The following is a 23,335-nucleotide window of genomic DNA, read 5'->3' on the forward strand; positions in this document are numbered from 1 at the left end:
AACTCATATAGGTAGCTTTAAAAAGAAACCTTGTACATTTCCATTACTCTTATTATTACAACTACCTTCCTCTTTTTCTCTGCTGTATTTCCATCCTTTTCAGGTTTAATTAAAACAACTTAATCTGTAGACATCAATTAATATTTCAGTTCCCATCTTTTCATTTCAGCGTTTCCTGTATGCTCTCCCATATTCATAGCCCTATGTAAGATGCCTCAAGGAGACAGAGTAAGAGAGAGAGGTATTAGGGAATAAAATAACTGGTACCCTTCCTTCGTAGCAATCTCCTTCCCTTGCCTGCTTTTGCAGTACCCTCAGCATCTAGCACGGGGACTGGAATAAAAAAGGTGCTCAGTAAGTATCTAGAGAATGAATGCATGCTATAATTACAGCGGCCAAAGAATCAAATGCTCACGACAAAATAGTAGGCATTAAAAATACTTAAGTATTAATTATTTAGCTAGAAACCACAACTGTTAAAAATACTTAACTTTAGGAAAAGTAAATGAAATTTTCCTAATCCATTTTTACATTATGAAATTAATTTTAAGAAAGGAATGAATCTAGCCATAGATGAAGTTATACATGTATATGTAGGTTAGACTAACTGAACAACCTAATGGCTATTTTAATGTGAAAATCATGCAATTCTGAAACTTCAAACAATGAGCAGAGTTCAAACTGTATGCCCATCCTAAACTAATATAAACAATATTTTTTCACGGCTTCTAAAATAGGGTGACAAGTGATATGGTTATCTTTGCTAGATTGTTTTAGAAAGTGGCCCCTTGGTTTAGGTCTTTATTTTTGAGGACATTTTTGGATAGAGTTCTCTCAGACCACACCAGTGGCCCTAGATAAAATTACAGCACTATTTTGAATGCCAAAGTTAAACTGAAAGTCTGTGACTCTTATCAGGAGGAGGAAGGGCCTAACTTTAAACTTGTACTCAAAGCAGTTTTCCATCAAAGTAACTCCTTTTTTAATAATTCTTCTGCCAAACAGACTTTATAAGCATTTATTTATCGATTTTTCTAAACTATTTTTCATTTTATTAAGAGGAATGCGACAGGACCATGTCAAGGGATAGATGTAGTATGATTTTTAAAAAGTATCTTTTAGTGTAAGAGAACCCTGAGTATCTCAAATCTCCCAAAGATGTACATACCCTTATTTCTAGTTATATTGCATGCACAGTATGCTATCGATACATTCCAGGTAATCTATGCATGGGTTCCATCAATCTATCATCTATATTGGGAAATGTTTTCTATTTTCTGTTATCGACTATAGCATAAGGTTCTTGAGAAAAAGAAACGCTTAAGTAATCTTTTATGAACTTCACATCTCCTGTAAAGTGCCCTGCGGGGAAAAAAACCATACTGTATATTTGTATGTTTTACTATGTACAAAGTGATTTTGCAAGTACTGTAGCATTTCTGCGGTGGCCTTGTGAGTTAGGCAGGGCAAGTCATATAGATAAAGGGCTGAAGTTCAAGGTGGGTAGCTAACTCAACCAAGATCCAGTGCTCTTTCCACGACATTATGCAGCCACAGACCCCTTTAGCAGTCCTTAAATGCAGGCCTAACGTGAACTCCAAAAGACTGTTCGAGACATTCTATTACATAATAGTTTTATAATGGTCTATAGGCTGGTGCTCAACAGTCTTCATAACATCAATGTACTTAATTCCAAAATTTTTACAAATTTACTGTAAATTTTAAAAATGAGAAATTTTTGTTTCTTCAGGTATAAGGGACATGCAATTATATGAATATATTACTATAAATAAAATTTCAAGAATATGGTTTTTCCAACTGGCTTGGAAAATCTTAATATAGCACCTATCAGTCAAAGCATTTTTCTAAGATTTTTCTAAGTCAGAGTATGGGTTAAGGGGGAAAAAAAAAGCTAGGGATGATCAGTTTCAATAGCTATAATCATTTACTGATGTGAACTTTCCTAATATCAAAAGAAGCAAACTGAAAATAAATAGAACTAAAACCAAAGGACATTAAATGTTAATAACTGATCTTAATCCTTTCCCTTGCTTTTCAGTATAGTTTAAACAGGTTTTAAAACTTTAAGCCGACTATCAAATGTAGCCTACTTCCATGTTGTGTTAACAGTAAGATACAAATATTTTTACACTTTAACATCTCTGAAATTGGGATGTAGCATACAATCTTTGGCATGTTACAGTTTAATTGGCAGCATTTCTTCCTTCTGGATGGTACATAAAACAGTGATGGTGTATCTTACAATTTTTGAGATTTTAGATTTGATGAAATACAGTATCAAACTGAGAAGACTGACCATATTGTGTCATGATTTTTACTATGTAGATCATTTAATTCATTATAAATGGACTATAATGTGACATATTCATTCATTGAACACTTAACAAGCTTTCCAGAGTAGCTAATTATTGTGTAGCAGAGTGACAGTGAGGTACTTGGGGCAAATGAAAGAGCTTTGGAAAAGACAAATCTGGGTCTGAATTTAGCTCAGTCACCTATCGAGTAATCTTAGGGAAAAGTCTTAGCTACTCTAAGCTCCAGTTTTCTCATTTATAAAATGAATATATCCATCCTGCATAGTTATGCGAATGAATTAACATAGTTATGTGAATGAACTGAGTAACTGGTACTTAGTAGTTACTCAAGTATGTGTGCTGTCTTTTCTTGACACATGCCACTATTGCTTAATTCAGTAAACAACCTGTAAAGAAGATTTACTGAAACTCTGAATGTCATATGATTTGGGACCCTTGATGGACTAGGTTATAATCCGTACATTAAAAAAAAAAATTGACAGGTAAGGGAAAAAACAAACTCACTCTTCTTACCTGGAGTCTCTTGTGTTCTCCTGATAGTTTTCTTTGAGACTGTTTGGCTTAAAACAGTTTGTGAAGGTGGTTCATCCTCTAAAGAACAGATATGGCAATTGTAAAATTCAGAATATACGAACTGGGTAGATTATGCATATTAACAGCAATATATAAACAAATGTAATTCATTCTTTTAGAAATGTGTAATTAGGTTTATCAAAACTTAGGAATTAAACTAGTCAGAACTACTCTTTGAGACAATATAAAAATAAACTATTCACCAATGACACTTTATAACAAAAATATATTTCATTAGAATATTTAAAAGATGGGCTGGGATGTCATAAATGATGTGGAAGAAAGCAGAAGAGTGAAAAATGTTTCGATCCTTACAGATTTACTAAAATAGAGGTAAATCGTTTATGTGTTAAAAAAAATTATTTTGTACAACTGCACCAGCCTGTGTGGGAGTCAATACAATTTAATATATTTACTGCCTACGAAAGCATTCTTCCAGATTTTGGAGAAACAGAATGAACTAAGTACTTAAGTATGACGTGGTTCTCCAAACACATATGTAGGATCTTTGTCTTCAGAGAGTTTATAATGTTAAAAGAGAGACAAAACTAGAATTGCTACTCCCAATAGTAACTTACATATCTTTAACACCAAAATCAACACATCTTCCCATATGTCAGCACTTCACGTGTCAGCAGCCTATTACTCTTGCTCTAAACTAAAAATGGTCTATCACTATGTAATCCCATTATGATTCAAATCCCCTGATTTTACCTCATAGGTACCCTACCCGGGGCCAATATGAAACTTCATCTGTGACTCAGTGTTACACGAGGCGGGGAAGAAGACAATGGATTAAGGGAGTGACTTCATCTGTGACTTATCTAAAACAATACACTCTGTCAGTTTTCTTATGGTCCATTTATTAGAAAACGAATTAAGAGTCTTGCTTTGTCGGGCTACTACTTAACCACCCAGGTTACACTGGGACTCCCCAACGTGGCGAATTTCTGCCAGACAACCACTGCACTCGAGAATAAGAGATCAGATCAAGTTTATCAGACACTGGGGAGGGGAAGCTTCAAATTTAGGATAACTGTCTTTACCCCATTTCGGTGTATTTGGGTGGGGTCTCAAATCACTTCACCGACTACACTAGCCCTCAAAACGACCACTCACAAAATTCCCCTCCTTCTCTCCCCACCTAAGTAGTGATGGAAAAAGACTGGAAGGTTAAATTAGAACCAAAATTCTCAGCTGGGAACTTCTGTTCTCTGAGAGTTAAAGGAGGAAATGGAAGTGGCTTTGGTAGAAACATTCGGAGGACAGAGAGAACCGGCATGAAACCGAGCCTGCAGTGATTCAGTGACCCGCCTGCCGCCTAACTCGCTGTCCCAAAGTGCTGGCCTGCAGAAAGAGGCAATCCTGACACCCCTAAATTGATGTAAAGGGATGCACGGGGCTCCCCGGCTCTGCTCAGGTCGCTCCACATGACTCTCTTTCCTTCCAGTGCCCCACCCCTGCCTCTTTCCCGCCTGCAGTGGGGGCGAACCCGGGGTGCAGGCGCACGTCCATCCCGGCGAAGGAGCCCCGGAGGGGTGAGCTCCGGGAAGGCTCACGCCCGCCCGCCCGCTCGGAGCGCGCACACCGTCCGCGCGCGCGCGCGCTTCCCTTCCCGCGGCTCTCCCTTCCCGGCTCGCGGCTGAGACTGTTAACCTCCGTCGGCCTCACCTTCAGATGAACGGGAGGAGTCCCGTAATCCTCTCCGGGTCGTAACCGGAGACGACTGTAGGGGAGACGACTGTGAGTTCTGCTGCTGCTGCTGCTGCTGCTGCTGCTGGAGGCGAGTAGCCCTTCGCGTCTTCATCTCCTCTGCTTCCTGGAGTCGCGGTTGCCTCCGCTGCCGAGACCGAAGGTAGTAGGCGCTTTCTCTCACTTCCTCTTTTGCTGAATCGGGCCGGAACTCTTCTAGCGGAATTTGTCTTCCCCCCGGGGCCTTTTGCTTGGCCGCCCGGGGCTCGAAGTCACCGTACACTTCGGGCGGCTCTTCTGAGAACCTCACTTCCCGCCGGCCGTGGCGCGACGGCGTAGGAGTTCCGTACGCAGGCGCGTCACTGCCGCCGCCATTTTGAAGGGCGAGCCGGGGCCTTCCCTCCCGCAGCGGAGCCCTGGGCGTGACGTACAGCCCCCAACCTTCCCTCACCGGCTCCGCCCGCTGCTCCTCGCCCGCCATAGTTGTTGACGTATCTTGAGTAAATCGCGAAGGTGTTTTGGGAGGCCCCTAGATTCTCCTGCCGTTGGTGGCGATGGCTTTTCGGGGTGCTGGGCGGTGATGTCGGCAGTCAGGGAGGCAGTTGAGAGTCGCCGGGGCTGCCGCCTGCGTCGTCGCTGCTGTGCTGCAAACCCGCCTCTGGGCCCATGATGTGTTCTGAGGGCTGTGGGACAGGCAGTGCCCGTGTTGGGTCAGCTGCTGCGGGTCACTCCCGCCTCCTGGCTGAAGGCACCAAAGAGGAGGAGAAGAGGGAGGAGGACGTCGCTGTCCTCGGCCCTCGCGGAGGGAGGGAGGGGAAGACGGAGAAGGGACAACTGGCTGGGCAAATTGCCGGTCCTCAACTTAGCTGTTCCTGGCAACTGTTACCCGCACGCAGGAGACGCCCGGCCCCCTAGTACCGAGTCCCTGGAAAAGGCGGAGTGAGACGGGGTGGAGGAGAACTTTCCGTCCTCGTTCCCAGGCTGTTGCGCAGTTTCCCAGCAGCCTTTTGGATCGACTGCTGCCTCAGCCGACCCTTTGCAAGTGTCCGTAGCAGGAGTGATAAGAAAGCTACTACTGGAGGTGTCCTCATCTGGAGAAAATTTTTAGTTTCAGGCTCCTTATGAAGGCAGTTAACCAGTTTTAGGTTTTAATCACTTGTTGAGAGTGTACAAAATCTGATCTACAGGCTTACTCGAGTGGGTTTCCATTTGCAAAATGTGCGCATGCAAACAGTCTCGTTCTTGGTTTCGTATAAGAGCTCTTGTCCAGCAACACTGTTCAGACACCTTGTTAGTGCTGTATTACGGACAGTGAGAAACGCACACACACTGATTAAAGATAAGCTCTGTAATGTTCACTTGTGTTCCATGATTTTTACCTTAATTTTGGGCATGACTTGATATACTGCTTTGAGTTAGGGTTTCTTGCGTTTTGTTTTCTGAATAAAAAAGGATGATAAAAGCTGTTCCATCTCTATAACATATTTACAGATGTGGATAATCTGCAAATAATCTAACCCAATTTAGACACACAGAGGGGAGGTTAAATTAGTGTATAGTGAAAATTATGGAAAAACATTGTCTTCAAATATACACGTGTTCTTGGACGACTTTCTATGATTGATTTTAGTGAATAGATTTTAAAAATTGTAGCCAATTACAACGAATGATTTTGAAAATTTTAAAGGTATTTAATTGTTCTTTCAAGTATTCAAAATCACCTTGGAATGTTTTTGAACAACTAATTTGTGCAAACTGGGCACAAATTTCAATTTAATGAAATCTTAAGGTGTCTTAGGTTTTCATTAACAGTTCATAAATTTCACCAGACACGAGGAATTACAGGCTTTAGGGAGTCACCTGGATTTTCGCCCGTTAGGAGCTTGGTTTAGTTTAGCTTTGTTTACTATACACCATACAGCCAAAGAAACTGGAGGAACAGTAACAAGGGAGATGCTACTTTTATTTATCTTTTTCTTAAGGAAAAACTAAAAGCATGTTCTCCCTTGTCAGCCTATGTTAGTATATTTGGAAAATCTGTGAGACTACTGTTTTCTGACAAAATGCTGAGTGTTGATACTTGGTTAATACTTGGGTTTTATTTATGTTTTAACTAATGCTTTATAAGGTGCCTATTACATTACTCATTAATAACGTATGATAGTAAAAGTTCTGTAATAGAAGAAATTATTAAAGGATATAAAACTTTATAGTATTAATAAACAAAGTTCATATGATGAGCACTAATGCATATATTAAGAGACTCTTTAAAACATTTACCAGGACAGATTCCTGTATAGAAACTTGGATACAGATTTGTAAAACTTAGGTTTGGGGGATATATTGAAAAAGAGAGGACAAGAGGTTTTACATATTATTGAATAATCAGTACATGTGTTATTTTGTAATTAAAAATGCTTGTGAAGACTTAGGAATGGCTTTTCAAAGAAACAAATCATGAGAATCTTGAAGTAAAATCAGAGGCATGGTAACCATAATTTAACATTAACAGGTATATTTGCTTAGGATTTTCCGTAAGACAGAATTCTCTTTTGTACTGGTAATGAAGATACGTAATCCTAGCTCTGCCACATGTGCCTCCCACACCTAGCAACCTTACAAATAACGAACTTTCATCACTAACTGTAAGGTAAAGCTAAACTCTTGTCAAACCAGATATTCTGTAGATGTTTGCCAGACTACAAGGGTTGCCCAAAAGAGGTGACATTATAGAGACAGTAGACTCATAGCTAATATTATAAAGGAATTGCTGGCCAGCCAATACCAAGAGGAGGCATGACCTCTGGATATTTAGTTACTTTGGGAGTTTGAAATATGTGGAGGAATTCAGTGAATCAAAAGAGAACAAGAGAAGAGATGATTAGAACAAAGAGTATGCTCATTAATTCACGTATTTATTAAACATCTTTGTTGACACAGAATAGATGCTCAATAAATACATGAATTAAGTTAGAGTAGTCTTCTCTCTGAGGGAATTTGCCATGTACTAGGGAAGACTGATATACAAAAAAATTATAATTCAGGTTAAATGACTGGCATTTAAGTACAGTACATTTCTAAATAAAACAACTATTTTAAATGAAACATTTTATTTTAAAATAAGATAATTTTTGTACATGATTTTTTTTTTCAGGATAAGTAGAAATCCAGTTATTTACTTGAGAAAGCATTTATCAGTTCATTGTATGTGATATTCACATTTCTGGTCAGATAGGGAAATAACTTTGGGGTTATATCTTAGTGGAAAGAGGAAACATTGTTATTTTTAATAAGGAAAAGATTAAAGTATTAAATAAAAGGAAGTAAATTAAAGATATAGTAGCTAGCTCCAGTTATTCCCCGTTCTCACAAGTGATAGGAAACATATTTTAAAAGTGTTAATACAAATGAAAATGTCTAGCTGGAAATGTTATACTGAAATTCAGAAAATTGAAACAGTGAAGTGACTAGAATGTAATATTTGTCCACTTACTCTTTGTTGATCCCAAATCCTGTGCCTTTTGCCAAAAGAGGATGGTTGAGAGGTGAACACCAAAAAAATCAGTTACATGAAGAATCACTAATCCAATAAGTAGTTGAGCTTGTGCTGTGTACTAGGTGAACCCTGTTCTAGGTCTGGGGATACAGCAGTAAAAGAATAGACGGAAAGACAACCTTCCCTGCCTTCTTGGAGTTCATATTCTATGGGAGTCAGATAAAAAAATCAGAATGAGTAGAACAGTGTGTTGGTCATAAGTGTTACGGAAAAAAATTAGGAAAAGGGAAGTGAGATTTACGTGAGCAGATTTCTTCCCCGTTGTCTTGAATTGGTGGAGGTCAGGAACAGGAACTTCAGACTCACTCAACTTTGCCCTAAACCAATTATGTGTTCTTAGGTAAATTGCTTGCCACCTCTCAATTTTCACATTTATAAAATTAATAGATCAATAGCTACTTTCTATTCATCATTTACTAAGTCATTTAGCGGACACTCACAACCACATTATAAGGTATGTAGCGTTGTCCGCATTTGACACGAGCAAACTGAGGTTTAGATTAAGCAACTCGTTTGAGGACACGCACCTAGTAATGGTAGAGGCCGGCTTCCAAGCCAAGCCTGACAGGTGCTTTCCCTTATCTCTTGGGTAGTGCCTCTCACTGTTGGTTCCATGGATTCTTCGCGTCTATTAATTTTAGGTCTTTTTGAGGGTTAGGGGCATCCACTGTCTTGCAGAGATGCCTGCCTCCGGGTCAGAATGTAACGCGAGAACCCGCGGAGGCCTGCCGTTCGGTAGCGCGCACTCACCACGCCTCCAGCCTCTCGCCAGCCCGGAGCGGGCGGGCGCTGGGCCTGAGGGGTAGGGGGTGCCGACGGGAGGGGGAGGGGCCGGCGCCTACCAGTCCCAGCATTCCGCGGGCGCCCGCCCTCCCCGCGGAGGTCGCCGTCACGTGGGCAGGGACGGGGACGACGTTCGCTTGGGCCGCGTCCGAGGGGTGCAGCCCGGCGTTGTGGAGCGGAGAGAACACTCGAAGGGCTCTCCTGACATTGACAGTCGACGATTTAAAACCCCGCTAGAATTTGTAAGTAAAATGTATATGCAACTTCTACATGTTTTAATATTTGATCTGATATCTTCTTTTTAAATATCTTTCAAAACCGATCCCTCCCCACCCCCACCTCCCTACCGCAAAAACCTTAAAACGGACCAGGTTGGAGGTATATTTTTGTTTTGGAGTGAAAAAAGAGAAACAGAATTGTATAGACATTAAACAGAATAAGGTGGAATGAATGTTTGGTTTGGACTCTGAGATGAGAAGCAAAATTCTTAACAAGGTTCCAGTGTAAACCGGAAATTTACCAGTGTAGATGTTGATTACTCCCTTACCTCCGTGCTTAACAGGATCCCATCATTGGTCTTCTTAATCCTTGTAAAATTGTATCCCCCTTACCTTTTTTTAGCCTTAATGGTGCTAAAAAGAGCAAAGTTAATGAAGTTTTAGTACGACCCTACGGTTACCAATTGCTTACGTATACGTATGTATCCCCAATTGTATTCCACACCTTATGAGAAAGTTGACCCCATTTTCCTTCCTTCAAAAATGTGTATACTCGACTTAGTAGAGCTTGTTAGACTTTATCACACGTAGACAGAAATGAGTTACCTAAATCTTATTCAACATACTGTTTTTGTTTTAATTTTATCTGTCTTTAGGTTTTAAAACATTTTATTTTGAATCTGTATGAGAGATCCTTTCCTTATCTCTATTTTTTAAGAATTAGGCAGTTTTCCCTGTTTATCAGTTTCGTTTTTCAAGCACAGGATTAGTATATAAACGGCTAGTGGAAAATAATCTAAAACGAAACTTAGTGGTAGAGGAGCTAAAACTGTTCCTGGAAGCCTTTGTGTGGATTAGAACAATTTGAAAACACTGGTATTTGCTATGAAAACTTAAAGTGAGAGCCTCGCCTCAGACATGTTTATTATGCTGAATGCGGACTCCAGAACTCGATGACCAGTTTTGCTGCTGGTTTATCATGTAACCATAAGTGACTCATTTAAGCTCTGTTTCACTTATTTTTCTTCCTAGTGTAGCGATAATACTAGCCTGAGAGCGTCTATAATTCACAAATAAAATAATTTAAGGATGTAGCTAATTATTTGGGGATGGATTATTGGGTATTTTAATAATGTGTATTGCCTTATATGTAATTTATTTTTGCCTAGAAAGTAATTTTAAACACTATGCCAAGGAAATCCACATTCTCTGAAGTGCCACTTGGATTTTCTGAAGGAAAGTTTGCTCAGAGAAGCCTTGTCTGCTTTATACTGTTTTTCATTTTGCATTTAGTATTTTAATTGTGTTAAATTTTTGTTAATAGTCTATATATTTTACACTTACTACTGTGTGCCACAAGAGATAATTCAGTATAGTGATTATACTTTATCGGAAGTTTTGCACAGCAGACCAAGCATTTGTGAATAAAGAAAGATGTCTCCGACACTGGTTATGAGCATAGACTTTGGAGTCAGCTGCATTTGAGTTTTCTTTTCTGTTACTGTGTGACTTGGTCAGGCTGCTTTATCACTTTGAGGCCATTTCCTCATTTTTAAAGTGGGATTCATAGGGTTATTTGGAATATTAAATGGGATAGTTTAAGGACTCAAATGGAAACAGTTATTGCTAATTGGGCTACTTTTCTCTTTACTAATATTAAAGGACTTGGCACATGGTTTTGATAATCAAAATAGAAAGGAAGAATATTCACCTAAAATTCCACGACCTCAACAGATCATGTTGTTTTGATTTTTATATACTCTTCTTTAGCCCTTGACCATGGGTATATATAATGTAAATATATATATACATAATGTAAATATAACAACATTTTTGCAAAAAGTTGAATTTAAAACATTGGATTGTAAACTTGTGAGGGTTTTAATTATATAAATAGAGCTCTCTGGTCCTGCTTTTATTCTCATCTACTAGTGAAGAAACAGCTGAGCTTTTCCTTTAGCGCAGTTTCCACTTGCTTTCCCCATCACAAAAAATAAAATGTCTAGTTGCGCTTTTACTTAATAATTTAAAAAATAATAAACAGTATCTGAGACTCCTTTTGTGCCCCGTAGTGATCAGTGATGCACATTCTCTCTTCATTCCTCATAATGCCTCGTTCATCTAGGTAGTGTTACTCCATTATGTGGTTAAGAAAACCAGGGAAACAGGGAAGAGTTCACCAAGTTGGGTGCTGGAGAGTCATTCAAGTCTAGGCAGTCTGACTTAAGAAGACAGTGCTGCAAGGGTTACATATTTATAGATTCGCTCTATGGATGTTAGGTCATATATGTAGGCAGGCGTTGATCCTGGAGGCTGACTTACAACTTCTTTGTAGAAGAGTAACAGTTATTTGTACTTAACTACTGTGACCACCATATTTTAAAAAAATATTGTAAGAAAACAAAGAAAGTGTTTAGTGCCTTAACAGACGAGGCATTCACCTTTAGTTTTATTAGTTGTGGGAGTAAAAATATGGTTTATACACAAGACACATTATTAAGACTAAAATTTCCTTTTTTTTAATTAAATGTAGTAAACATAGGGTTTATAGTGACAGAAAACTAACATTTATTCATTAAAGCTGTGTTTCTTAAACTTTATAACAAGCAACAGAATCATCTGGTGAACACAATTTCTGCACCAGACCCTCAAAAGATTCTGGTCTCATAGGTCTGGGGTGGAGCCCAAGAGTTTGCATGTATAGTAAGGTCTCAGGATATGCTAATGATTTCAAATAATGAGTTTAGTTAGGGAATGGATATTAGTGGTGGTTGTCCAAATTGTTGGCCTGATAGTGAAATGCCAGTAGCAGTAAGCACCCACTCTTGTTTTTAAACACTATCCTTTTATTCTCATCTACTAGTGAAGAAACAGCTGAGCTTTTCCTTTAGCGCAGTTTCCACTTGCTTTCCCCATCACAAAAAATAAAATGTCTAGTTGCGCTTTTGCTTAATAATTTAAAAAAGTAAATTTTTTTTGTGGGTGGGGGGAACTACTTGATTTCAGGACTGCGGCAGGGAAAGTACAAGATGAGCCTGGAATATCTTGTAGTGCTTGAAATTAAGGAAATGCTCAAAAAGTTTGAGGGCTTGTTGAAAGGACACAGGAGCAACTTGAAGGAGCTCCTGGTGACCGAAGTTGGGACAACTTGAGTAACAAAATGAATAACGATAGTATTGCATTCTAACCCATAGAGTAAAGTAAATGTCCGTGAGTCCATGCTGACATAGTTGAATAAACAAACAGGGTTTGAGAAGGAATAACTCTTTCCTACAGGAGAATTCTGACAAATAAACACGGCAAAAAGGAAGTAGAAAAATCACTATTACACAAACAGCACCATAGTAATTATTGTAGACAAAATCTACCTGTGATGCTAGTGGATGAAAGTTTGAGGAAAATCAGGATATTTACATAGTCTCAGAGTACCTCACCAAGAAAATTATTAGCTGCAAAGGAAAAATAGTAACTTGACAATGGAGATACCATGTTAACCAGCTGATTGAGGTTAACATCACCAGTAATAAAACATGTGGACATCATGAACCCAATCATATGATACACTTAGAAGGACACAACATTATTTCTGTGGTATTATTCTTGCCAAAAATGCTCTTTATCTTGCTACTCATGAGAAAACATTATACAAACCTAAATTGAGGGTCATTCTACAAAATAACTGACCAGTACTTTTCAAACATATCAAGGTCAAAAAGACCAAGAAAGTTCACAAAAGACAAAGACAGAAACTGTCACAGATTGGAGACTCAGGAGAATTAACAACTAAATGCAGTGGGGGATCCCAGATTGGACCATGGAACAGAAAAGGGACATTAGTGGAGAAACTGGTGAAATTCACATAGTCTGTAGTTTGGTTAATTGACTTGTACCAATGTTAATTTCTTGATTTTATAATTGTATTTTAATTTTATGAGATGTTGACTTTAGAAGAAACTAGATAAAGGATATAAGGGAACTCTGCACTATTTTTGAAACTTTTTTACGAATTTAAAAATCTTAATAAAAATGTGCTGGCTTCATGTAGATACTAAAGGTAATTAGGGGAGTTGGGCTAAAACTGGAAATCAGTTATACCACCCACTGCCTGAAATCGTAGCAATCTCTTTGATCCTTTGCTTGTGCTTTTTTGCCTCTCCGTGGTTAGCCTAAACCTAAGATACAAATCAAGGGAGCTGGGAAGGAGTAAGAAGAGGGTAAGAAGAAAAAGAAGTCTTTCTATAGTCAGGGAAAAAAAAAAAAAAATGGAAGTGCTCCAGGCATCCAGTCCCTATATAAGAAACAGTTGCCTAAGGAAGTAATTAGAGTGCATCTTGTGTCTAGTTTTTAGTACTTTTTCCACCTCCCTTTCAAAAATACAGAATAACTACTAGACAGTAAAAACACTGGGAAATGAGGGGGAAATTGTGAAAATAATAATCCTGGCATATTATGACAATGGATATAGTGCAAAGGAGTGGACAAGACTTACTTAGTTTTCAATAGACACAAACACCTGGTACAAGTATAGAAATACTTAAGCTTGGCACTGGGTTTCGCTATTGAAAGCTGCACATTAACCTTTAAGGTTTGGCTGCTGGTGTTTTAAATGGAAACTGTAGACAGAATTTGAACCATGGACTTTCAGTCCATGAGGGCAAAGTAGATTGAAGTTGCACCAGTAAATTTCTAAACCAGTTGTTCCCTTTTATGGAATGCCAGCAATGCACACGTACACCTGTTATGTTTGTCAGTTCCTGGGTGACTCAAGATCATATTTTTTGTTTGGCTTATCTGTTCTTCGTAAGAGGGAACAGTGCGTGTGCGAAATAGTACTGAAGATTGTCACCTATATGCCTTCTCTCTGTGATTTCAAGACTTTGCCAAATTAAAAGTAGTTCCTCACAAAGGAGGCTGAAGATTTTTTTCAGGAGCATATATTTTCATAATATATTTTTAACAAAGAATTATTAGATTATGTGAATTTAAAAATGAAAGTGATTCCTTTTTTTCATACTCCTTAATCTCCCAACATCTAAATTCAAAACTAGTAAAGAAATATGAAACTCTTAAGATTTCCCTTTGTGTCTAAAACTTATCAGAAAAACTGTCTCATACAAAAAATAGTTTTGATTATTGATTAGCCTTAGAGTAAAATGTTCTATGGAGGAAAGTGCTTAAAATGGGAACTCAAGAAAATTTAGAATATTTATGTTTTTTCTATGTAGCTGTTCCTTTGATTTTATGTATCTTGTGAGGACTTGGCTGAGGCTGAGGTTTCAGGATATATTGCCTGGAGAAGTCACCCCAATCCTGACTCGATCAGAAACCACTATAAAGAACAAGGGGATTTTTGTCTATCAGAGGCAGAATTGACCTTGCTTACTAACATCCATTTAGGAAATAACAAAAAATTATATAGAATCAGAATATTTAAGAGATGATAATTATTTAATATGTATTAAGCTGCCATCATTAGTAGTTGTAAATTTCACTGGTTTAAGTAGAACTGCATTTTCTATTTTGGTGTTAAAATGCTATTTTCTAAATTTTCCTCTAACAAAGCTGGAAGAATCCTAAATTTACTTTAGTTCTCACACATAAAAAAATCTGATTTGTATTTTTCTCTTGTAGAGTTGGCCCTCTGTTTCCACAGGTCCAACTTCTGTGGATTCAACCAACCTGGATCAAAAATATTTGGGAAAAAAATTCCAGAAATTTCCAAGAGGTAAAACTTGAGCTTGCTGTGCTCTGGCAACTGTTTACATAGCACTTACATTGTGTCAGGTATTATAAGTACTCTAGAGATGATTTAACGTATACAGCAGGGTGTGCATAGGTTGTATGCAGATACTGTGCCCTTTATGTAAGGGACTTCTGAGCATCTTTGGATTTTTTAATCCATGGGTGGTCTTGGAACCAACCCTTCACTGATACTGAAGGACAACTGTATAGTGTTTATGTGCTAGAGAAGCCTTTTAAACTTTGGTTTTTGCCCACTGTTGTTGGCTAGAAGGTTTGCTTGAAAATAAAGACATTCCATCTTCTTCTGTGGGCCTTCATGAATTTCCTGTGTTTTCTCCAGGCTGTCTTTATATCCATCTAAAAGCCCTTAACTTTTACCTAAATCATTGGTTCCACTTTGGATTTGCTGGACACCTAGAAGTCCTGTACGATTTTTCCTCTGTATTTACAGCACTTTGCTTTGGGCCTAGTACTACGAATGGCGGTTTCCTTAATAATGTAAACAGTAAACAGTAGAGTAATGGTGGTTCTCAAAGTGTTTTCAGCGTTTCTACAAGCCTGACGGCAACCATGCATTTACCTCACATCAACCGCTTTTGACTTAAGCTAATGGAGTTGAGGAAGGAAACATCTAGAATATCTAAATCTTTCTAACTTTATGTTATAGGCATTTTCAATATTATCTGTAACTTAAAATATTGAAAATTTCCAAACCAGGGTTAGTAATACTAGTTATCTTCTTGTTTTATTAGAAGTTCTGATTGGCAGATCTACATGTCTAATTAATAAAGCGAGAAAACAAGTTATTACAAGAATGCTCGTTATTTAGGCATGCTTCTGAGCTCTCGGGAGGGGGGGCGCTAGGAATAAAAATTGCCTTAATAGTACAGTGATTAGGAACCATTCATGCCTGATGGTTCTGAACCATTGCAGACTCCTTTAGGAGTCTAAAAGTATATACAGTTGGCCCTTGAACAACAGTTTGAACCGTGGGTCTACTTTCACGCAGACTTTTTTCAACAGTAAATTCTACAGTATTACACGGTTTGTGGTTGATTGAATCTGAGGATGTGGAACAACATGCAGAGGGGTCACGGTATGAAACAGGGCACACATGAATTACATGCAGATTTTTGACTGCTAGGGGTTCCGTGCCCCTAACCCCTACATTGGGTCAAGGGTCACCTGTACTCTCCTTCCAGAAAAAAAATACGCATGTGTACATAAAAAATTTTATATGTAATTTCAGAGGATTCAGTACTCCCTGAAACCTATCCTGGATTTTTTTTGTTTGAAAGTAGAAAATTATGAGAGATGGTTTCCCCCACCCCCATTTTAATATATCAGACACAATTGAAGAGTATCCTGTAGCTTCACGAATAGTATATGAAAGGACTGTCTAAGTCTTAACTGTCACTGCTTCAGAAAGGCAGTATCTTACAGTGGTTAAGAGTACAGGTGAGTACAGGCTCTGGAACCAGTCTTCCTGAATTCAAATACTGATTTTTCTACGAAGACCTGTGTGCCTTTGGGCAAGTTGCTCAACCTCTCAGTTTCTTTCACTATAAAATGGATTATTGTAAGGATTACATGAGTCAAGTGTATTACATGTATTAGAACAGGTAGTGGCACTTTGTAAGTGTTAGCTATTGTTATTATTATCTCACAGATGGAGGATTACTGTTGAATACCTGGCCAAGTGAGGTTCTTTGGGCTTCATCTTGCCTGGAAGGAGGGTGCTTTTTCTAATTTGCACAAAGGCACCATATGAAAAAAACAAAGTCCAGCACACAGATGCATGCCAAGATAAACTTTCTATTCCATTAGGTAGCCTAGAGGAAGAATTAATTCCATTAATTAGCATTAGGTAGGCCTCTTTTACCTTTTTTTCTTTCCATAGGGATTGTTTTAATTGAAGTATAGTAGATTTACAATATTATAGTTTCTTTTACTTTACTTCTATGAAGAGATAGTTGCTTACAATAGTATGAGAAAAATAAAGATCTGTGTCTTTCTGTAGGACTCCTCTTTTCCTCAGTGTATCGGTCACCCACTTGGCCTCTGAGCAGAGTCCCTGCTGCCGGTCTTCTTGTCCAGTGTGAAAGTTTGCTTTTGCCTGTTAATCTCTTTTTCTAGCCCATTGCTATTTCCACTCTCCTCTTTTTTAAAAATTATCAGAGATTATGTAAACTAGGATTTATGATACAGTGACCATTCTTGTGCCTCCACCTATTCACAGAAAAAAATGCTTACAGTTATCTTTGAAATACTCTGTATACTCTCCCCAATCCCAGTGCCTTTTTTCTCCCATCAGAGGTAATAATTATCCCTGTGCTTATCCTTTTCTTTTTAGCTTTATTGCAATATTTATTACTAAACAATATATTGAAACTTTACGTAAATGGAAACTGTATATTAGAGGGAGTGTGAGAGAGAGAGAGAGAGAGAGAGTGAGTGTGTGTGTGTGTTCCTCTGATACTTGCTTTTTTATTTTTAGCTCAATATTCTTGACTTTCGTCTGTGTCTGTATGGAAATACCTTGGTTTTTTATCCATTCAGTTGTTCATGGACATTATCGCTGTTATTTTGCTGTTCTACAAAGTACGGCCATGAATATTTTTATTCATATTTTTAGATAAACATGTATAAATTTCTCTAGGTTAGTTATCTAAGAGTGGAATTACTGAGTTATAGAAAATGCACATCCTAAGCTGAACTAGATAATGCCAATGTCAAATTAATTCCAAAAGTGGTTGTACTAATTCATGCTCCTATTGTTAAGGTAAAGATTCCAGTTACTATGTATTCTCACAATTTATTCATTCAAGAAATGTTGGTTGAGCATGTACAGCTGTAAATAAAAATACAAAAAGCCCTACTCTTGAGGAGTTTAGATTTTAGTAGAGACAAATAGCTGATATATATATATTTGATATAATATATCAAAATGGTGCATGTTTTATGGGGGAAAAATACAGCATAGGATACTGTTTCACTGCTCTCAGAGCCATGAGAGGAGTAGAGACTGAGGGGATGAGGTATAACCAGGAAGCTCTGGGCTTCATGTGGCGATCGACATAAGCAGGTACGGATGTGAGGAGATTGGCTGGTCCTCATGCCTGCTGGCAGATAGTGGTAGTGGAGCTGTGAGGGTGGGAGTTGGGGGAAGTTTGAGAACCTTGCCTGGAGCACTTTCAGGAGGCCCTCCTTACTCTTCTGGTAGTGGTAAGGCTAAGGAGGAGTGAGTCGGGCTGGTGATAGGTGATCTTACTCTGAGCACTCAGTGCCTTGGAGCCCCGTCTTGACTCTTGACCTTAGTGGTTTGGAGGACCAGGGGAGGGGCAGTCTTCTTGGGAACACGTGGAGCACTAGAGTTCTCTTGATTCAGGAATGTTTGGAGCTCTGGTGCTTGCTTAACTCTTTAAGTTGGAGAAGTGAAGGTTGGGGGAAGGGTGGGTTTATTTTGAGCATGTGGAGCTTTAGGGCTTCTTGACTCTGCCAGTGGAGACGTGGAGTCCTGAGGGAGGGGTGGGTGGTCTTGGCTGGGGTATATGGAGCCCACATTGTCAACCTTGTTAATTTTTTGCCAGTCTGGTGGATGTGAAATACTGTATCTTGTTGAGGTTTTAATAGAATTTCCCCCTTTCACTCTAAAAATCCAAAATTCCAGATCTTTCCACTGTCAGACTTAGTCAGAAAACTTTACTACTAACTTCTGTGCTAAACCCTACAATCAAGTGAATTCTATTTGTCATCTGTCTTTCCATGTACTGGACACCCAAGATTTCCCAGTTCAACAACTGAAACTCTTATTTATTCTAGTGGCTCATGACAGTAGACTCTCAGGGAAGTCTGTTACATCCTGTGTTTATCCACTGAGTCTATCTCCCTCATCTAGGACTCCCATCAGAATATTGGCCCCAGATGGATCGCACTGTCAGGAGCTGCTCCTCGGTTGTCTTTTATAGTTGCCGTTTTAAAATCTGAGAATCACAGCTACTGTTGATAGTCTGTAAGGAACATGGTTTGGCTGATCACAGCTAAGGCCGTAATTCCCTCCGCTTTTCAGGCTGTATCTTTATACTGTTTTAACCCTCATACTCTCCCCAGTGTCTCCTAGTGCTCTCACAGGATCAAGCCTCAGAATTCACAAAAGAATGCTGGAAAAAGGCAGCATGTGTGTGGTACTCTGATGCTCTATGGCACTCCCAAGGTGGCTGTCTAGTTGTCCCATAGATTCTACTCCACTCCACCTTGTTTACTTGTTACAGTCAGTGTCAGACAAAGATGATGACGGCATCTGTAAGTTCCAGCTGATTTGCTATACATTTTTTAAGAATAGCTCAGGACTATGCCTTAATTGCCTTCTTAAACTTAAAATGTGTATAAACCTATAAAGATAGATTTGAGCAATTGGACATGCCCCTCATGGCTTCTTTTTCAGCCTTCAGAAGGATTTCCTCCAACTTCCTATGGTTATTATTTAATAATTTTGTAAGCTTTTCCCTGCATGGATTGAGGTTTATTACGGAAGGCTGTCACCATTGTTGGTTGTCCCACCCATTATAGGAATACTGTGTATGGCACCCATCTCACAGAATAGAGATATGAGAAATCTCAAAGTTCTACCACATTAAACAGGATTGTACAGGCCTTATTATTCCCAAAGTACAAAAGGAATAGGAAAAAGAAATACACTAAAAAAGAAAAATTAAGCTAGTATGAATCTTCAGTGAACCAAAAGTCTCCCTATTGCCCAAAGAAGAATAACTCCCAGCAGATAAATTGGTTTGAACGAACATGAAATTGTCATGATGAAACCCATGAGACAATTCTCATCCACCCTGACTGACCCAGATGATTTCCAGATGCATGTTTCTAATACTGTTGTGAGCAAGTCAAAGCCCACATGAGTCGTCTGAAGTTTTATCATTTACAGGTATGTGAAGCATTTCCAGACCCTCCAACCAACTCAGCAGCAGCTACTTCTCTGTGACTGGGTCCTGATTAAGGTCCTCCCAAGAAAGACTTCACTGGACCACGCTCAAGAGGACTGACTACGAGGTTTTCCTGACCCCTCTGCATCGCTCTAAAGTGCCAAGGCCTTAAGACGTGGGTACGTGTATTACAGCGGCAAGAGTGCCAGCGCCCACCAGAGACCCATTGGACCCGTCAGCTCCTCTGTTTCACCACGCAGACATAACAACTTACCAGCAAAGCAGAGTAAGCCAGGTGCCTCTGCATGATACCACCAGCTGATAACACACAGGAAAAACTAACTAACTTAGACTAGAACGCTATCTTTTCTTGAGAAGCTGGGATTTAAAGGAGCTGTTCTGAGATCTGTGCTACTAGTAAGTGACTGAAAACGTTAGAGACTGGATCAGTCCCTGAGTTCAGAGACTGGGTTGCAAGTGAGTGAAAAATAGACAACGAAATCTTGAAGAGTTGCGCGGAGGTGCCAGCCAAATTTAATCTTCTCCAAGTAATGTTGGTTGGACTGAGAAATTGCTAAACCAAACCTGTAATAGGACTGGTTATTTGGGTGTCTCTCTCTCTCTCATTTTTGCCTCTGTTACGTTGGTTTCTGTGTTGTCTTTCTAGGCCCCAATGTTCTCAGATAATTCACATTGCCCTGACTGTGGACAGCAGTGGTTCCCTAGTCTAGAACTGGGCCATTGGTTGTACCAAACTGAACTTGTTGAAAATGAGTGTTACCAAGTATTCTTAGACCGTATTAACAGAGCTGATTACTGCCCTGAGTGTTATCCTGATAATCCTGCTAACAGAAGCCTTGTTCTTCCTTGGTCTTTCCCACTTGAGTGGGCTCCCCAAAATCTTACCAGGTGGACCTTTGAAAAAGCTTGCCACCCGTTTCTTCTCGGTCCTCCGCTGGTCAGAAAAAGGATACATGACTCTAGAGTAGCTGGTTTTAACCCTGCGTTACAGTTAATCTTGACCAGAACAGACAAAACCTTAAACAAAAAACTTGGCCAAAGCAAGTAACTTCTTAAACAGTTAAAATCATGGAAACTCTAGAGAGTTTTGTACCAGTAGCCCAAGGAAGATGGAAAAATTACTCCTTTCTGAATCTGATCCAAACTGTCACTACTTTGGGGAACTGCTTGAATTGCTGGATTGGCTTCCAGGGTCTGCGTGTTTCTGGTTCAGCATGAATTTAATCAGTATTCCAAGCCACACTGTTCATCTAGAACCAGACTAATCTGTGTTCCCTATGTTTTGGAATTAGCTTACTCTTCCTAAAAAGCTCCACAGCCTAACTATTAACATATGACAAGGTAGCCCTGGAGGAGAAGCCCATACCTTGTGCACCATAATGATATTTCTCATGGTAACTTTTGTGGGAAAGCATCTTTGTAGCTGGGTTCTAGATTATTCCAGTAAAACAGCTAGACATTTTAGTAAGAAACTACATTGTTCTAGATTCCACCTCATATATTAATCAGTGATTATATATATATAATTTATTCATATATAACCACTTGCTCATCATTGGCTCTTTGGCTCACCCTTGGTGGGGCTTTGACATTATTGATAACTGGTCACTGTCAGAAAAATCACATTCAATCAGGCAGCACCTACCCAGGTTACATAAAAACATGCAGAAGTATGACTGTCAGCACTTACTTGGCTGGCTCTACGTAAGAAAGAGTATCCTATCTTTGTGGTGACTGGACTTAGAATGTCCTCCCCTGGAAAGGGAAAAGTATTTGTATTAGGAGAGAGGTGACAAAAGGAGTTACCAAGCTTGACTCCATATGTATTATGTACAGTTTAGGGAAAGCATTCTTAGAACTAAGAAGGTCTTACCTGACATTGGCCTCGTTCTGGCCTTCACTTGTTCATAAGAATCATGGATCAGAGTTTGGGTTAAGAAACTTGGAAAAAGCTGTTGAAAACATCTCGGAGGCCACTGAACAATTTTTACATTCCACGTAAGATGCTAGATAATCCAGTGCTTGTGTAGCAACTCAGCAATGGTCCCGAGGTTCTAGGTTCTTTCTGTCTTTCCCTCTGGGATCTGTGTCTTAATGGCTTTTTGTCCTAGTTGTTTCCTCAGTGAGTACAGTGTGGCTTGCTGCTCCAGACATTTCAGTCCCAAAGGTTGGAAGTAGGGAGCAGAAAGTTTTCTTTCAAGTATCTTTTATCTGAGAAGAAAATCTTTCTCAAAAGTCCCTCACAGATTCCTCTTACATCCCATTGGAAGGTACTGATTCACAAGGGAGCCCAGGATGCCCGGCAAAGGGGAATGGAGTTGGCATTGCCTGGGTGGGACACAGTGTCTCCCCTGATAAAATCAGAGCCTTTTCAGAAAGGAAGAAGTGAGGAATGAATGGCTGTTGGTGTGCAACAAATCATGCCTGCCACATGTTGTGAAACCAAATCATTTGTTAGTCTGTATAAAGAATGTACCCCGGAGATCTATCCTGTATCTGCCTTATGTCTGTCATGATGGAAGTTCTCTCCTGTTCTATTGCTGAATAAACTGTGTGGACTGCTAAAATGAGTGAAGACTAATTAGTTTATCATTAACCCTTGGTTAAGAACTTCACTATTCTAAAGCTCTTTCTAAAAAGTGAAAATTTACTTGGAGGTATTGCTTTTGAGGATGGTGTCATGATCAATATTATTGTCCCTTAAATTTTTTCAGACACACACTAAGAAACCCTGCATATGTGCAATCTTAAATACCAGCCAAATAGAGACAGGATTTTTTGTTTTTGTTTTTAACCAATCTCTCCTTTAAATAGTAAGGACATATTAATGGATTTATACAATCAATTTTCAAATCAGTGCCTGAATGAGCTTGTCAAAAATGAGAATATCGTGATCTTACAGAAATTTTGATTCCTTAGGTTGCTCATGGGGCCCAGGAATCTGCATTTTATGAAGAGTGCCTCAGGAGATTCTTACTCAGGTGCTCTGTACACCATACTTTGAGAAATAGAATAGCAGCACATCCATGGTATTTAGTTATCTGGCTTAAGAGGACGGGAACTGAGTACTCATAGTACTGCGAGGTAGTGATCGTTACTGTACTTTGCTGATGACATGTGAAGAGGTTTCATGTCGGACTGAAAGGTCACTGCTGATATTTCAGGTTGTAACTCGTCACATTTTTCTCGTTAATTGAAATAATTGAGACCGTTGTAGCCCTCCTCAAATGGTCCTGTGTGGTGTCATCATAAGCGGGGTGAGTACGTGGGCAAGAGAAAAGAATCAGAAACACTAATCTTAAAATTACATTTAGAAATTTACTTTGCCCTCATTCATGATTATTATCACACACCTGATAAATGTTCCGTTCTCAGAAATAATGTGGTAGATTTCATAAAATTGAGCAAGGAGAAAATTTAGAAAACTTTCAGGTTTCAGCTTAGGTTGTTTTAGTATTTCTTCACTTGCTTAAAATA

At 39.1% G+C, this 23,335-nt stretch overlaps 3 protein-coding genes across 11 annotated transcripts in view; 2 read left to right on the plus strand and 1 right to left on the minus strand.

The window, feature by feature from the left end:
- TOR1AIP1 (torsin 1A interacting protein 1) overlaps positions 1 to 5,535 on the minus strand; it is a 36,513-nt gene extending 30,978 nt beyond the window's left edge. For 2 of the 7 annotated variants that reach the window (XM_032463625.1, XM_032463624.1), the window contains exons 1-2: positions 4,581 to 5,524; positions 2,850 to 2,927 (exon numbers count right to left, since the gene is read on the minus strand). In XM_032463625.1, the coding sequence (XP_032319516.1) occupies positions 2,850 to 2,927; positions 4,581 to 5,082 (580 nt within the window). In that variant the 5' untranslated portion in view covers positions 5,083 to 5,524. Of the gene's footprint in view, positions 1 to 267; positions 334 to 2,849; positions 2,928 to 4,580 lie in introns of all 7 variants that reach the window. The other 5 variants (XM_032463623.1, XM_032463621.1, XM_032463618.1 and 2 more) reach the window with 5 other exon arrangements.
- Positions 5,536 to 9,047: 3,512 nt separating this feature from the next.
- On the plus strand, positions 9,048 to 22,428 carry LOC102518031 (torsin-1A-interacting protein 2). Of its 2 annotated transcripts, XM_032463627.1 has the most exons (3): positions 9,136 to 9,182; positions 14,790 to 14,883; positions 19,840 to 22,428. In XM_032463627.1, the coding sequence occupies exon 3, from the start codon at positions 20,511 to 20,513 to the stop codon at positions 20,904 to 20,906; it is 396 nt and encodes a 131-aa protein (XP_032319518.1). In that variant the 5' UTR covers positions 9,136 to 9,182; positions 14,790 to 14,883; positions 19,840 to 20,510; the 3' UTR covers positions 20,907 to 22,428. The 2 variants fall into 2 exon arrangements, with proteins under 2 accessions (XP_006183086.1, XP_032319518.1); XM_006183024.3 differs by lacking the exon at positions 14,790 to 14,883 and having other exon boundaries at positions 9,048 to 9,182.
- The window catches only part of LOC102522651 (torsin-1A-interacting protein 2), a 31,487-nt gene continuing 17,209 nt past the window's right edge, over positions 9,058 to 23,335 (plus strand). Inside the window, exons 1-2 of one of the 2 annotated variants that reach the window (XM_014557842.2) lie at positions 9,142 to 9,182; positions 14,790 to 14,883. The gene's annotated coding sequence lies outside the window, so the exon portion shown is untranslated. Of the gene's footprint in view, positions 9,183 to 14,789; positions 14,884 to 23,335 lie in introns of both variants that reach the window. The other variant, XM_032463626.1, reaches the window with a different exon arrangement.

Source organism: Camelus ferus, chromosome 21, assembly GCF_009834535.1.
Source record: "Camelus ferus isolate YT-003-E chromosome 21, BCGSAC_Cfer_1.0, whole genome shotgun sequence".
NCBI lineage: Eukaryota > Metazoa > Chordata > Mammalia > Artiodactyla > Camelidae > Camelus > Camelus ferus.